Below are 16,157 nucleotides of genomic sequence, written 5' to 3' on the forward strand. Positions count from 1 at the left end.
AAGATCCCCCACTGCAGCAGTGATTGCAACCTTCACCGTGACTGAATTAAAAAAAAATAAATGTATTATTTACCTTTACCCACAATTATGAAAAAAAAAAATGAATTTTAACAAAATGACGAGGAGTGGTAAACAATGTTTACTAATTACTTAAATATTTATTTGCATTTTCAGTTGACCATAAATAATAATTAGGTATTTTTTTCAACTACAATTAATTAACCGGGAATCATCATGTGTTATTAAAAATAATTCTGACAAAACTACGCACTTATTTAATTTCATAATAAAGAGTTTTTTATTAATTAAAAAATATGTTACGATTTGAATTTATTTTATTTGAAAAGACAACAAAAGAGTACCCCATGTTTCGTTCCTTTTAATTTAATAAGGATCAAGTTTGTTGAAAAAAATATTTCTTATTTTATTGGTGAACTAACTTCATAGATACATAGTATGTTATAAGTTTTAATTAATTACAAATTTTACAATAAAAACAGATTTGAGACTCAGTCATAGATCAGGGTTCTCATCCTTGGACTGACTCATGTAAATCGTATTTTTCCAGAGAAGCAAGTGCATGCAATCAGTTCCACTTTAGCTATCGTATAACAAATTGTATATAATCTGTGCTTCTAACCGCTACCAAAGCTATTGGGAAGTATAATCGTTCCATTGAACAATTTTTCCATATATTCTATAGAATTCATACCATGTCCATGCCAAAAATAGTGATTTTGGGTGCCGGCGTGTCTGGTATCGCCGCAGCGACAAGACTTATTGAGAATGGGTACACAGATATTACCATCTTGGAGGCGGAGAACCGTATTGGAGGAAGGGTCAATTCGGTTGAATTTGGGGGTATGTATGATTGATGTAGGTGAGTATATTTTCTAATTTAAATTAAGATATAATTTAGATTAGTACATCTTCAAAAATATATATCAATTGTTTAATAGTAGTTTAGAAACATTTTTATCGGATTATCAGAATTAATTATAACTAAAAAAATATATATTATCAATAAAATGATATATCTCTTAAGGAGCACAATGGGTCCATGGAGAAAAAGGAAACTGTGTCTACGAAATGGTTAAAGACTTGAATTTGTTAGAAACATCATTCAACAACTACCAAGATAACACTTATTATTTATCCAATGGAAAATCGCTTGACAAACGCATAACGGATGCATTATTCATGATAGCAATGTCTGTTATTAACGATGAGGATGAGGCCAAACTTCATCCTGGAACTTTTGGTGAATATTTTAAAAAAGTGTGAGTTCAAATCTCAAAAAATAATGAAACACATCAAAAAAAAATTCCAATGTCAATTTTCATAATGATTCTCGATAGTAACATTTTGTACTACATAATTTAAATATTACACTCATTTAAATTACTAACTATTATTACGGGTACTTTATAATTAGAACTATTAAATATAAACAACATTTATTCATAGTTTATATATTATCTAACTCTTACAGATATTATCAACGCATAAAGAATGAATTTGGGAGTGATACAGATATATTAAGCTTAGCTAAAATTTTCGAAGAATGGACTGAAAAATTCTTCCGTTGCGTCGACTCCACTGAAACTTGGTACGACGTATCTAACATTGGTCCATTCGCTATCCAGAAATGCGAAGGTGACCAACTACTGAATTGGAAAAACAAAGGTTACAGAACAATACTTTATGTCTTGATGAAAAAGTTCCCAGACATCACCAAGCATTTGACTATCGACGACAAGATTCATCTCAACAAAGAAGTCACTAAAATAGTTTGGGACAATAATGACTCGTATAATGATGGTGCAACTGTAACCTGCTCTGATGGTTCATCTTACAACGCCGATCACGTAATTATCACCGTATCAGTAGGTGTTCTCAAAATCATTTACAAAAACGTTTTTATTCCGGAATTGCCCGCCTTCAAAACCAACGCGATTGAAGGCATTACATTGGGGACAATAGACAAAATTTTTATAAAGTTTCCCGCCAAGTGGTGGCCTGATGACTTGAAAGGTTTCAGTCTCCTGTGGACAGAAGAAGATAAACGTAAACTGAGAAAAGATTTCCCGCATGGACCAAACGTCGATGGCAGATCTTGGCTTGAAGATGTTTTCTGATTTTACGTAATAGACAGTCATCCCAATATTTTGTTGGGGTGGGTTGTAGGTAAAATGGCCAAAGATGTTGAGTTGTTGCCAGATAATGTTGTCATTCAGGGTTGTATGTTGTTGTTGAAACAATTCGTTGGCAAAAAATACAAAATCTCAGAGCCTGATGGTATTCTAAGGTAAAAAGAAAATTTATTACACTAACACGTGAATGTTTTAAAATGATTTTCAGATCTAAGTGGGCCACCAACCCTCACTTTTGCGGAACGTATTCACACGTCAGTTTAGAAGCGGAGAAGAGAAATGCGAAAGCTGAAGACCTGGCCAAATCTGTAACGAATCGCAATAACAAGCAAACATTAATTTTTGCCGGGGAGGCGTCGCATCCCACTTTGTTCTCGACGGTGCATGGTGCCATAGAAACAGGATACAGGGCAGCACACAGTATAATCAGCATCTACAAGTATGTTATAATTTGAGTAATTTTCCTGCTTAATATGGAGGTGTTTTGATGTTTGACTGTCTTAACATGTAACAAGTGCCCTTACATGCATGATAATTCATGAATTATGCGGAGTGGGATAAGATGCAGAGTACCATGCTTGTGATCATTTTAGCATGTGCGAAATGCGTTTACATAAAGGAATTTATTAACAATCTAGGTAAGGGGTTGCTATTAAATTTGCACTAACAGAATTCTTATCGAGTAAGAGGGAAAATGAGGTTTATTTTTATTGTAACTTCAATATTTAACATTGCAAATTAAAAATAAATAAAAACAATGTAAATAATTTTAATTATAACACTAATGTGTTTAAGATTCACATTCATATTCATTGACAATTAACATCAGTTGTCACGAATTTACACATCCTTTTCACATAGGGGCTTAGCTGTTATGACACGGAAATTACACTAATGAATCTGTAAGTTTAATTTGTTGATTATTTGCTTTTAGGTGATTTTTATTCAGCCAGTTTGGAATAATTAACAGAATAATGATATATAATTGTATTAATAAAAAATATAAATGGATTTTATCTTTTAATAAATTGAATTATTTTGTTTCACTAATGCCTAATAGAAATAGTTTTACGTCGATTATTAAATTAGATAAGACATAGAATATTATAAAATTACACACACATACAAGGTGCCTAAAAATTTGTGCCTCAAACTGAAGGTGTGGTTCTCCAAAAATTTTAATACTAATTTTCCATTACTATTTAAAATCTTTTTTTTCTTAACAGCATCATTATAAATAGTTTGGCCTTTTATGGAATTATGTAAAGTCAATAAAATAAAAAAATATTATTGATGACTCTAGCACTGTGGAAGCCCTGAAGTGTTCTATATAGCAAGTTGGTGTTTTTCAACATAGTACTTTTTTAGGTTAGTTTGTGATGTTACAATCATATCTGATTCTGAGTTTCATATACCTAAGTAGTTTCCTATGACATACCTCCTCTCAGTCCACTAAAGTCACACTTTATTCACACGTGAAGCGTGTTTCGATTTATGAAATGACTGGAATAAAACCATAATTTTGACAGACTCTAAAGTGTTCATAAAAAGTTGCGCTCTGTGGCAAACATATTGATGAAGTGAAGTGTTTTGCGTACTCGTCACTCAGGTAAATATCACTTTGAATTTGAAATTTTGTGAAATTTTGTAACCTGGCAACACATTTGTAATTACTTTATTTGTTTTTAATTTATTTAAATATATAATTTATCGAAACAAAAACATTTCTCGTTTATTTGCAGTAAAAATTACTGAGATTATTATTGTTAATGTAAAAATAGTCAAAACACGCGGAAAATATTTTTTCATAAATTATGTAGCGTGGGTTGCATATACTTACATTTGGAACACAGATAACTGTAATCTGTAATCCGATGAAACACTGTATCTAATGAGTTATGAAAGAATCATCTTTTTGAGTAACAAAACTATGATAATAAAATGTTTGTCATATCTTGTACTCATCATTTAAATTGTGCTTGATGTTAATTCCACAATTTTGCAGTTAATGGGTCTTAAGTTAGAAACTATCTTGAAAATTTACAAAGAATTTTCTCTCATCTTGAAACCTAAATTTTAAGTTTAAAACTATTTACGTGAATATTTATTAATAATGTTCTTGGTATTCGTTATATTTTCTCTTATATTAATTAAAATAGAAACTTTATTCAATATTTATAACAATTATGGCATGTGCTTAGACACTTAATTCTCACTAATTTAGAACAAAATTTAATTTCAATTATGTAGCGGTAATATATTATTAGATAATATACCTGTAATTTTAGGTATACCCCAGATGTGAAAATAATGTTTGTATTAAGAACGAGAACAATATTTTTGTGAGTATTCATTAAGTTACTACAATACAATCACATGTTTAATAAATGTTTGAAAACATATAAAAATTAATTGAAAAATATCGATAAAGTATAGCTTATTGGCTTTCTTTAAATAATAATTATTTGGAATCAATAACATTGAATAAATGTTTGGATTATAGATTAAAATATAATAAGCTCTTTTAATTGCTATTAAATGATAATGAGGAATTTCATTGTTAAGCTGCGTTCAGACAGACTGGTTTTGCTGCAGCCACAATTAAAAAGTTTATTTGCGATTGTGTGAACTTTTCTACAACCCCCAGAGTAGTTCATTCAGTTTTGAATCATAAGATAATTTTGCAGCACACTAATTATCGGACTGCGTCCTCTGTAAAAAAATATTCATTTGATTGTAACTTTTGCAGCGACCGTGGGTGCAATGTTTACAGAGTTTGTGAAGGTTATAATGTAACATAAAAATATTTAATATTTATTTTTGCAGATTATATTAATATTGCATGAGATAATGCAACCGTGAAGTCGTTCTGAAATATTGCATTTTATTAAAATAATTGGTTATACAGTGTGGCCTATTTGAAATCGGGATACCCTCATAAAATTTTAATTTTTGGTCCGATTTTAACACACTTTTTTTTCAATTGTTAAGCATGAATATATGTTCTTATGGCCCACATCAAAATCTACAGGGCAATTTTTTTAGCAAATTTGTTATATAAAATCTAAGTACACTACTGGATTAAGCACCTTCTGAAATGGGTATCAACCAATTTTCATAAAAATGCATATTCATAATTCAATGGAAAAATTAAAAATCATATTATTTTTATAAATTTATTAAGTAGTCTAGGAAGTAAACGGTCAAAAAGCACAAAATTATCTTATTTTTCAAAAATACTGGATTATTATACTAATAATAGTATACTAATTTAACCATACTCTTAAATATCAAAGTTTCATAAGTTGAAACAGAACAATTGAGAAAGAAAATCTACGTGGTGGATTGGTGGAAGAAAATAAGTATTTTTTTTTGTTTGGGGGACAAAGAGGAGAAAGTATAAAAACCCCTCTCCGGGCATCGATCCGAAGATCATGGCCATAGTGTTTACCATGTATGATAAATAATACATGGGGGAAAGGAATGTATATTTGCATATACGGGGTATACTGAAGCAGAAGACGTGGGACTAACAAAGATGCCAGCCCCCTGTCAACTGGGTTCGGAAGAACAAGTCCAATCTGAGGAAAATCCGAAGATCTTCCTGGGGATGGATTGGACTTGCAGGTATTAGATCCGTTAGCTCCCCACTACCACTACCTGTGGAGCGGTACTGAGCCCCAGGACCACGACAAGGTGGATCCATCCTGGGGAAAAATAAGTATTAAAAAAATAAATTCAAAAAGAATGATTTTTGATTTTTCCACAGAATTATAAAAATTTGCTGGTATGATTTCTTCAATTTTCATTACTAAAATATTATACTGTATGTAATATTTTCATATTTTACAATCGAAAGAAGTCGGATAAAAAATATAAGTCCTATTAGGGTATCCGTTTTTAAATAGACCACATTGTATATTAAATATAATGAATATTTAATATACAGTGTGGTCCATTTAAAATCAATGAAATTTATCTTTTATGCACAACCTGATCAAAAGAAAATTTTTCAGTAAATTCATTAGAAATCCAGAACTCTCTTTTTTAAATAATAATTATTAATTATTTTCATGGTATGTTTTCTATCCTATGAAATAAACTACTGCAGCAGCAGTCATACGTAACATGAAGCAATCTCTGTTAGTTAATAATTAGTTTTCTTTGTTTTGACGGGAGAAAACGGGGAAGACCCAAAACGAACCCGTGAGTGACAATTGTTAGGTTAGGTACATCCAAAGGATGGGCCTTTTGGGACTCTGACAAAAGGCAAATTTTATTTGTTATCCAGGTACCATAATCGGTCTGTAAGCACAAACACTGGTGACATGTAACAGAGACATCTCTTGAGTAAATTAAATATATATGCCGCTTACTTTCGGCGAATATTGTAAATCTTATAACATAAGAATGATTTTTTTGACTTTTGACAGAATTTACCTTAGAAACAAATACTAAATATGTTCCATGTTTCTTTCAGGACTACTAATTTAGATTAGCGTTGTTAATTATTTGGCCACCTTGTAGTTTATTTGATAAGTCGAACGAATGCCACATTTTGTTTTCTTCAAATTATATTATCTATAGTCATTTACGTATATTTAATGGTGTTATGTTTAATTCGAAATAGAATTCGTGATGATTTAAGATCCATAAAAGTAAACATAAATAACGAACACTATACAATATGCCAAAAATAAACTTTCCAGCAAAAAAATTTGTCGTTTTACAGACATTTCAGTTAAAGCTTCAATTTCTCAATATATTTGTAAAAAAAGATTATCTCAAATTAATGAGTTTTTACTTTATTCATAGACTACATGTAGAACGTAAAAAATTAAAAAATGTACAGGATGTTTTATTGAAAATAACAAAGTCGATGTCACTTCCAGTGAAACCGGAAACGATTTTTTTTTTAAATAAAATAGAAAAGTAGTCAAATTATAATTTAAATTCAATACTTTTTCCATACTTTTAATGGGTAGTTGAAGTGGAGCTGTTTTTTAATTTGATTTTTCTCAACTTAATTTTGTTTTAATGATACTAATTTACAGTGAAAATAGAAACATTCTGTTACTTATCTTAATGATAAAGTATTTATTTACTCATTTTAACATATTATGACAATTCACATACATTTTAATGTATGGATACCGTATTGTATTCGAAGGTCGTCGTCGTTACAATTTTAAATCTACATAAACATTCCGAATTTCTAGTGTCGAGTGCATTTTATGTCTGTATAAGAAATTTATTGCATTCTTTTCATGAATTCTCAAACGAAAATGTACCACCTCTTTTGATTATAAATCATCCTCCGTAAAATTTTATTATAATATAAAATATATATACTTTACATTGAAAATAATTGTGGGACGTAAACATTTCGACATTAGTCGAACTGTATAAATACAAAAATCCATCGTTATCACAAACAATGATTGGCTTGGTTATCTCAAATGACCTGCGTCTCAACCGTACTAATCGTACTGTTCCAGAGGAGCATGTGCGCGTAGTCTATGCTACGTTAGTCGCACTTCAAACGCCACCAGTCCCATTAACAACCACTTTCATTCCACCGGGGCAGCTTTCCACAGAACACATACAATGTCAAGGCCAAAAATAGTGATAGTAGGTGCAGGAGCGTCCGGAATCGCCGCCGCGACGAGGCTCATTGGAAAAGGGTTCACGGATGTTACCATATTAGAGGCGGAGAACCGGATCGGAGGAAGGGTGAAATCTGTTGAGTTTGGGGGCAGCATAGTTGATATAGGTTAGTTTGTTTTGAATGTTATTTTGCTGATAAGTAAATCCATGGGGTTATCACAGTATGTTCGTTTATTTATTTCATATTTTGTCAAGATGATAACAATTCATTTATTTTCGTTAAAGGTTCCCATTTCTTTACAATGGATTTTATAATTTTTTAAATTAAAAACAATAATATTAAATTTTATTGTAATTATTTAGGAGCACAATGGGTTCATGGAGAAAAAGGAAACTGTGTCTACGAAATGGTTAAGGGGATGGATTTATTGCAAACATCCCTCAACAATTATCAAGACAACACTTATTATTTATCAAATGGAAAACCGGTTGATAAAAGCATAACGGATAGATTATTCAGGACGACAATGTCTGTTATTAACGATGAGGATGAGGCGAAACTTCATCCAGGAACTTTTGGACAATATTTTGTGGAAGTGTGAGTTCAAATTGAGTTTAATTGATATAGCAAAAATAATGAATAAAAATAAACATAGTTGAAATTTTAATTAATATGTCATTCTAGGGACATCACACTAAAATATTATTTTGTATTACATAATTTAAGTGCTCGCCATTCGTATCTCTCTAATTTAAATTATAATTAATATTCTATTTTTAGAACTATCATATAAACAAAATGTATTTATTTCATAGTTAACACAATATTATTTTTAAAAAACACTTACAGATATAACCAACGAGTAAAGAAAGAGTTTGGCAATGACGCTGACATACTAAACTTGGCCAAAATCTTCGAAGAATGGGCTGAAAAGTTCTTCCTGTGCTTAGATTCCACGAAATCTTGGCACGATGTATCCAACATTGGTCCATTCGTTTTCCAAAGCTGCGAAGGTGACCAACAGCTGAACTGGAAAAACCGCGGTTATAGAACAATTCTTTACATAATGATGAAAAAATTCCCAGACTTTACTGAGCAACTTGCTATCGACGATAAAATTCATCTCAACAAAGAAGTAACCAAAATCGTTTGGGACAATAATGACTCCTACAAAGATGGTGCAACAGTGATCTGTTCAGATGGCTCATCCTACAATGCCGACCACGTAATAGTAACTGTATCAGTAGGAGTACTGAAGTCCATATACAAACAAGCGTTTATTCCGGAATTACCGGCGTTTAAAACTAACGCAATTGAAGGTATTACTTTGGGAACAGTCAACAAAATCCTCTTAAAATTCCCTACCAAGTGGTGGCCGGATGATCTAAAAGGTTTCAGTCTTCTGTGGACAGAAGAGGACAAACGTAAATTGAGAACGGATTTCCCACACGGTCCAAATGTTGATGGCAGATCTTGGCTCGAAGACGTTTTCGGATTTTACGTAATAGACAGTCACCCCAGAGTTTTGTTGGGGTGGGTCGTAGGTAAAATGGCCAAAGACGTTGAATCACTGCCGGATAACGTTGTCATGCAAGGTTGTACGTTGTTGCTGAGGCAATTCGTCGGAAGGAAATATAAAGTTCCAGAACCAGATGGAGTTTTAAGGTACAGTCAATAATACAATAAATTGCCAACAATTTTCTATTTAAATGTAAATACGTTCTCATAGCTAGTACATTTGTATACAATCAGCAGTATTTTAACGAATTAGAAACAGCTCCCGCAACCCGACAGAACGCGAATAGCGGGATTAAGTTTCTCAATGTGCCATTTGTTACGCTCCGAAACGATTTCCAGATCTAAATGGGGCAGCAACCCGCATTTCTGCGGGTCGTACACTCACGTCAGCATGGAAGCGGAGAAGAGGAACGCGAAGGCCGAGGACCTAGCCAAATCCGTAACAAACCGTAATAACAAGCAAATATTACTTTTTGCCGGAGAGGCGTCGCATCCCACCCGGTTCTCGACGGTGGATGGTGCCATTGAAACGGGGCACAGGGCAGCGGACAGCATAATCAGCATGCACAAGTACGTTTTGATTTGAGTAATTTTCTGCTTAGTTCGGGGGTGTTTGCGACGGGACGGGATGCTTTAATGTTTAAATGTCTCAAGATGTGGCATGTGCTCGTTCATGAATTATGCAGCGGGGATGGAAACGCAGATTAGCACGCTTGTGGTTGGCGCGGACTTCTTAGCATGCGGAGACGCGTCTGTATAAAGGATTTTGTTAATACTCTGGATAAAGGGTTGGTCTTATTTTAGCGACTAATAGAATTGTTGTTGAGTAAGGGAGAAAACCTATAGATGTATTTTTTTATCATCATAGTAAGTGGCTCTTAATGACGTAATTATTAAATAAATATTTATTATATAATTGCAGTTATTGTATATAATAAGTAAATTTAATTCCAAGTAGTCTGTCATATTTGTTGAGTACATTTAATAACCATTAAGATAAATTCTATTTTAATTGATTGGGTCTATTTTTTCCGGTTCAGTCAATATTGTCGTCTCAATTTATCGAAAAATATCATTATCAATATATCAATTTATTATTTAATTTAAGTATTTAATATTTAAAACAATTTTACTGTTTGTTGATATGATACTGTTTATAAATCTCCCTGTAAATTTAAAAGGGAAAAAGCTAAGGGGCGAAAGAGCATATAAAAAATAATAGTTTTCTTATCGTTTTGCAATAATCTGGTTAATAGTCATTTCAGTACAGAAGGTACCTTCGCAATTTAATTTTATCGCAATTTTAATAAGAAGATTAAGTAAATTTGTTAGAGTGGAATAACAAAATTTGTTATTACGTTAAATCGATGCATTTTGGGTTAAAAATTGTTTTTACATGTTGTTTTTTAAAAAGTGGAATATTTTAATAAAAACTGGAATGTATAAAAATGTTGTTTACTATTTTTAATTAAAATATTAAATTTTCAGGCATAATAAATGTGTTTTTTCGATAAATTTTAAATAACTGTATATTTTATATTAAAATCAGTTCATTATTATTTTAGAAGCTATTGAGTTTTGAATAAATACCGCCGGGCCAGGAATGACAAATTTATTTGCTAAAAAACCACAGTACATAATTTATGTTCCCTTTGTGTTAGTAAAACAATGTACCACATTTTAATATAACGCTGTGGGGGTATTAAGTTTATCACGTTCACACACCTGCATTTATATATCCTCTCCAATTGATAGGGGCTTATTTGTATTTGTTTTACCGTCCATAAAATGCCAATCGCACTAACACAAATGTAAAGTTTAATTTCAATTAAATCACGAATTGATTGTTTGTTTTTAGGTGATTTTTGTTCAGCCAGATTGGTCCAGAACGACGATATATCAATTTTGTTAATAAAATTTGTGTACTTATTTAATGGATTTTGAATAAATATAAATGTTTCATTTGTTTAATGCCTAGTAGGAGACAAATTAATTTATCTAGCTTACAAATTGAAAAAAAATCTACCTTTTAATCCCACTATAATTTTCTTATACGATTTTTTATGGAAGCATTTTCGGTCAAAGAATTTTTGAAATTTCCGTTGCTAGTACATTCTTGAGTGTAACTTTAGATCTAATTGGCCGATTTGGCTAAACAATCATTGAAATTAAAGATAAATGGACATTCTACAACTTTCATTTATATAGTTTTGAGGATGGTCCAATAATTAACATGTCCACGATTGGGAGAGTACACATTGCATAGAAAGAAATGAGTCTAAAAGCTGAATTTTGATCTACCACTGTAAAATTCATAATACATTGTCGATTTTCATTTTCATTTTTCTGAACATTATGATTTCTATTACGAAAGTTGTAGGATGTTCATTTATTTTTAATTTGAATAATTATTCAGTGAAACCGAACAGTTAGTTATTGAGTTGTATTCAGAAATGTCGGCATAATTCTTAAAATTAAAAATAAAAAATTAGTTTATCAAAAATGCCTCCATAAAAAAGGTATAAATTTCGCCTTTAATGAGCCTAAATTTATAAAATAATCGTAGTGGGATATGAAAGGTAAAATTTGTATAGCGTTTAACAGTAAGTATCACTATTTTTAGTCATTTGTTTGCTTTAAAGGTAAAAGCAACTTATGAACTCCAACAAAACATTAAATATCACATTTGAAAATAAGCGGAGCGAATTAGCTGACTATTAAAGAACTCTTTGCTTTGTAATTCCTGCTTATTAAGGCAAAAGGGCAATTACGTACAACATAATGGTTGGAATTATACGGGACAGATTATATCTTAGGCGTTTGAGCATTTCCAATGTCGGTTTGTACAATTGATAATGTGGTGAAGTCGCCGTTTTCTTTCCAAAATGTTGAGATTTATTGTCCGGCGAAATTAAATTCCAGTTTTAAAACGGTTATTATCACTGCTTTTTTAGATAGGTATCTAGTTCCATCCCTTACATATACCAAAACGTTAATCCAAAAGATTAACCACTGAGAACAACTTCGTTCTAATTATTCAGCGATTCGAATGAACGTGTTGTTAAACCAACTGTCATTTGCAAAAATAAAGCAAAAGGGTCGTAAATGTGTTATTCATCGGGAGGTTGTGTAATATCACGTTTGGCAATCAATCAGCGTCAGTTGCGAAACTGCTAATTACGCTCTCACTGTTAGGAAATTATAACTTATAATGAAATTAAAACAGACGCCTTTGGTAGACACAATGGTGTCGGATGTACGGCGCCAAAGAATTCCAGCAACAGTTTACACGAGAAGATTTATGTGGGATAATGTAAAAGGAAAACAAAGCTAAAGGAATTCCATGAAAATTTCTTCGTGAAAAATGTATTCAGTAATTTAGTGAAAAATAATTTTTTATCTCTTAATGTTGGTATATGATTAGTGATAACACTCACAAAGACACGTAAATTGCTTTGATATTATATGAACACAGTTTTATCTAAATATTATTAATAGGGGCAAAATAATTGTTATTTTAATTCGTATAATTCGTATATAATGAAAGTATTATCAGTAGCAAGCTTATGTTTAAAAGATGAAGTTGCTTTACAAGAAAAGTTGATTAGGCAAAGTTTTTTTTTAATATTTTAAGGAAGTTTTTAAGGCGTAAACAGTTTAATAGAGTTTTTACAAGCTTATCTTAAAACTCATGAATAAATATTTCAGAAGAGCTTAAAAGTTCACATATTCTGTTATTCTTACATGTTGAATAGAACCATATAATACTTTATTGTAAAAAATAATACTGAATTGAATACTAAAGAATTACAGCAATAAATTAATCTCAATATATGCAATAAATTTAGATTTTAATCTTACGTTATGAAACACTTATTTGATTTCTGTCATGTCTGATGGCAGAACTTCAGCATTTAAAGTAGAAAATATATTTTTGTGATAGAATGATTTCATATTTATTGATTGCTCCTACCTTGTCTTTTTTATTTATATTTCAGGAGACATTATATAAATATTTTATCAATTAAATTAATAATGTATATTTAGTCAAATAAACTATAAAATTTCATTTATAAATTAGTTATTATTATTACTTATTAAAAAAAAAGTTACAGAAGGTTTCAGATAAATAATTTATTAGCAAAATTAATTATCAAAACAAAACATAAAATTCCAGCCATTAAAAATCAAATAAATTGCTTTTATTTGAAATACTCCGTTAAATTTCAGAAATCCGAAGGCCCATTACAAAATCGGCATAATTGGGGCTGGAATGGCGGGCTTGGGAGCGGCCATCCAACTTCAAAACAGTAACATTGACGACTTCATCCTGCTGGAAGCCCAAAACGAACCCGGAGGGCGAATCAAAACCATACAGGTCAACAACAAACCTCTGGATCTTGGCGCCCAATGGCTGCATGGGAAACACAACCCTTTGTACACACTCTTAGAAAAACACAACATGATTTCCAGCGAGTTGTCCGAGGAGGGGTTGGGGTTGTTTGTGCGCAATGACGGTAAGATTTTCGATGAGTTTTTGGTGAAGCGGGTGGACTTCGAGGTCGGTACTATCCTCGAGGAGTGTCAGAAGTTCGTACAAAGCTCGGATTATCCCGAATCTATTCAGGATTATCTGCAGTATAGGTTCAAACAGTATTTATCTCAGTGCGATGACTCGGAAGAAGTGCGGGCTATGAAGTTACAACTTTTGGATTGGCATATCCGTTTCCAAATCATCGACAATTCCTGTCGCAACCTCCACAGGTTGTCGGCTAAATATTGGGGGCTGTACGAATGTTTAGACGACGTAGCTCATTACAATCCTACTTATGGGTATAAACCGATGGTGGACATTCTCGTGGATGAGCTTCCAAACAGTAAAATTCGGTGCAATACTGAAGTGGCCAAAATAGAGTACGACAACAAAGTTACATTGACTTGTGCCGACGGAGAACAAGTCTCGTGTGATCATTTAATCCTTACCGTGTCTTTGGGTGTTTTGAAACAGTTCAAGGAAATACATCCACCACTTCCAAATAATTTAACCACTGCCATCGACAACATGGGCTTTGACACCATAGGAAAAGTGTTTTTGTTTTTCGAATATAAATGGTGGAACCACGACGGCATTCAATTCATTTGGAACGGAGACGAAGAGTTCGAGGACGACGAAAAGTGGCTAAGGACTATGACAGGCTTCGATCCGGTGTTCAATCACGATAATGCGTTGCTCGGATGGGTTGGAAGCGAAGGAGTCGGTAAAATGGAGAGTCTAAGCGAGGAGGAAGTTGGCTGGTCTTGCGTTAATCTGCTTAGGAAGTTCCTACCCGACTACGATATTCCTAATCCCATCGCCGTTATTAGGTAAGAAATAATTGACAACTGATATGTGGAAAGTCAGAACACGGTGCAGAACATGATTATATTTTACTGGAAACATGATGTTATCAAAAATGTAAACTTGAAATGTAAATATTCCATTTACAAAGTCTCATATTTATGATACAGTAATTTTTTATTAGCATTTGTTGTGAAATTACGCTGTACCAAATCGAATAAAACAAGTTGAACACATTACCAAGCCGCATTCTATGGGGTATGCTAATATTTAATAAAAAAACCAAGCGGTAAATTATAATTATCACGGCGAGGGCGAGCTTCTTTTGTATTCAGACAACGCTGAAACGGATAAAATTCTGTGCCATGCCATCGAAGACATTAAATAAATCTCGCTGTACAGTCAATAAATTTTCATTTAAAGTGGTATGGTTTGAGCGTTCGAATGGCAATTTATTGGGTCATATCTCATTTGCGGTCTTTTGGACACAGAATAGGCCATTGTGTGTACGTGTAGTATTCGACAATCAGGTAATCTAGATCACATCTAGATTGGTTTCCACGCTCAATTTCTATGAATCGGCGAACTAATGGCTTTTATTAATTACCGAGTTCTACAACTGTTTTAGGCCACAATCGTCCCTTTTGCGTATTATTCACTGGACTTTTTTAATATTTCCTGTTTGCAGGACGCAATGGAATTCTAATCCGTGGGTGCGAGGAAGCTACTGCCACATAACACCGGAATGTGACGACAGCAATTCCGGCATCGAACAAATGACGGAACCGGTTGCGGTTGACGGTATACCGAGAATTCTACTAGCCGGCGAAGCGGTGCATCCCAATCATTATTCCACCGTGCACGGTGCTTACGAATCGGGACAGAACCAGGCGGCTTTTCTCGTCGAATATCTTTCCGCATCTGATGATTATTTGGACTCGTAATGCGCGCTTCCATTTCGTGTATTGTATGTATATTGTGTGCATACATAACTTAACACAGTAAATGATAATAGTGATTCTCTTGGGTATTATCTAAATTTGTTCATGCTGGTCATAATTGTGGAACTGAAATATGTTATTGTGGGCATTGAGGTAAATTTTTGTTTTAAGAGAATGAATCATAAAAACTATTAGGAGGCAATGGCTGAAAAATTAGACGTGGACAGTTTTATGGTGTAGAACAAGGTTTCTCAAATATCCCTAATAGATTTTCCAAGACAACGGCAAACCCAAAAAATGACTACAGATAAAACAAGGTTTGATTTATTAAAAAATATACATATAAAAGAGACATGCTAGTAAAAAGTGGACTAATTTTGCCCAATTTTAATATTAATTCAGATTCAGTGTTCCGTTTCTGTCTGAATTTCATATCTTGAAAGGTTTGAATATTTTTCTTATTTTATGAAATGTGCTTGGGTGTTTGATATGTGGACATTTTCAGCAATAATTAATGTTGCTTAATGCTTAAACCAAAACTGAGAACATAAACGGGTTACCAATCCAGTTTTCAGCTTTACCAACATTGTGTAGAACCT

General features: G+C 32.5%; 2 protein-coding genes across 3 annotated transcripts; both read left to right on the plus strand.

The window, feature by feature from the left end:
• The first annotated feature begins 532 nt into the window (after positions 1–532).
• On the plus strand, positions 533–2,138 carry LOC109595328 (peroxisomal N(1)-acetyl-spermine/spermidine oxidase). Its single transcript, XM_020010668.2, has 3 exons — positions 533–880; positions 1,046–1,280; positions 1,493–2,138. Exons 1-3 carry the CDS (start codon positions 787–789, stop codon positions 2,136–2,138), a joined length of 975 nt encoding a protein of 324 aa, XP_019866227.2. The 5' UTR covers positions 533–786.
• On the plus strand, positions 2,049–15,849 carry LOC109595335 (spermine oxidase). 2 transcript variants are annotated; one of them, XM_049964240.1, is made up of 8 exons: positions 2,049–2,308; positions 2,362–2,592; positions 7,652–7,926; positions 8,124–8,358; positions 8,611–9,426; positions 9,619–9,849; positions 13,510–14,643; positions 15,306–15,849. In XM_049964240.1, exons 1-8 carry the CDS (start codon positions 2,193–2,195, stop codon positions 15,559–15,561), a joined length of 3,294 nt encoding a protein of 1,097 aa, XP_049820197.1. In that variant the 5' UTR covers positions 2,049–2,192; the 3' UTR covers positions 15,562–15,849. The 2 variants fall into 2 exon arrangements, with proteins under 2 accessions (XP_049820197.1, XP_019866235.2); XM_020010676.2 differs by lacking the exons at positions 2,049–2,308; positions 2,362–2,592 and adding an exon at positions 3,543–3,762.
• The last annotated feature ends 308 nt before the right edge of the window (positions 15,850–16,157 follow it).

Source organism: Aethina tumida, chromosome 3, assembly GCF_024364675.1.
Source record: "Aethina tumida isolate Nest 87 chromosome 3, icAetTumi1.1, whole genome shotgun sequence".
NCBI lineage: Eukaryota > Metazoa > Arthropoda > Insecta > Coleoptera > Nitidulidae > Aethina > Aethina tumida.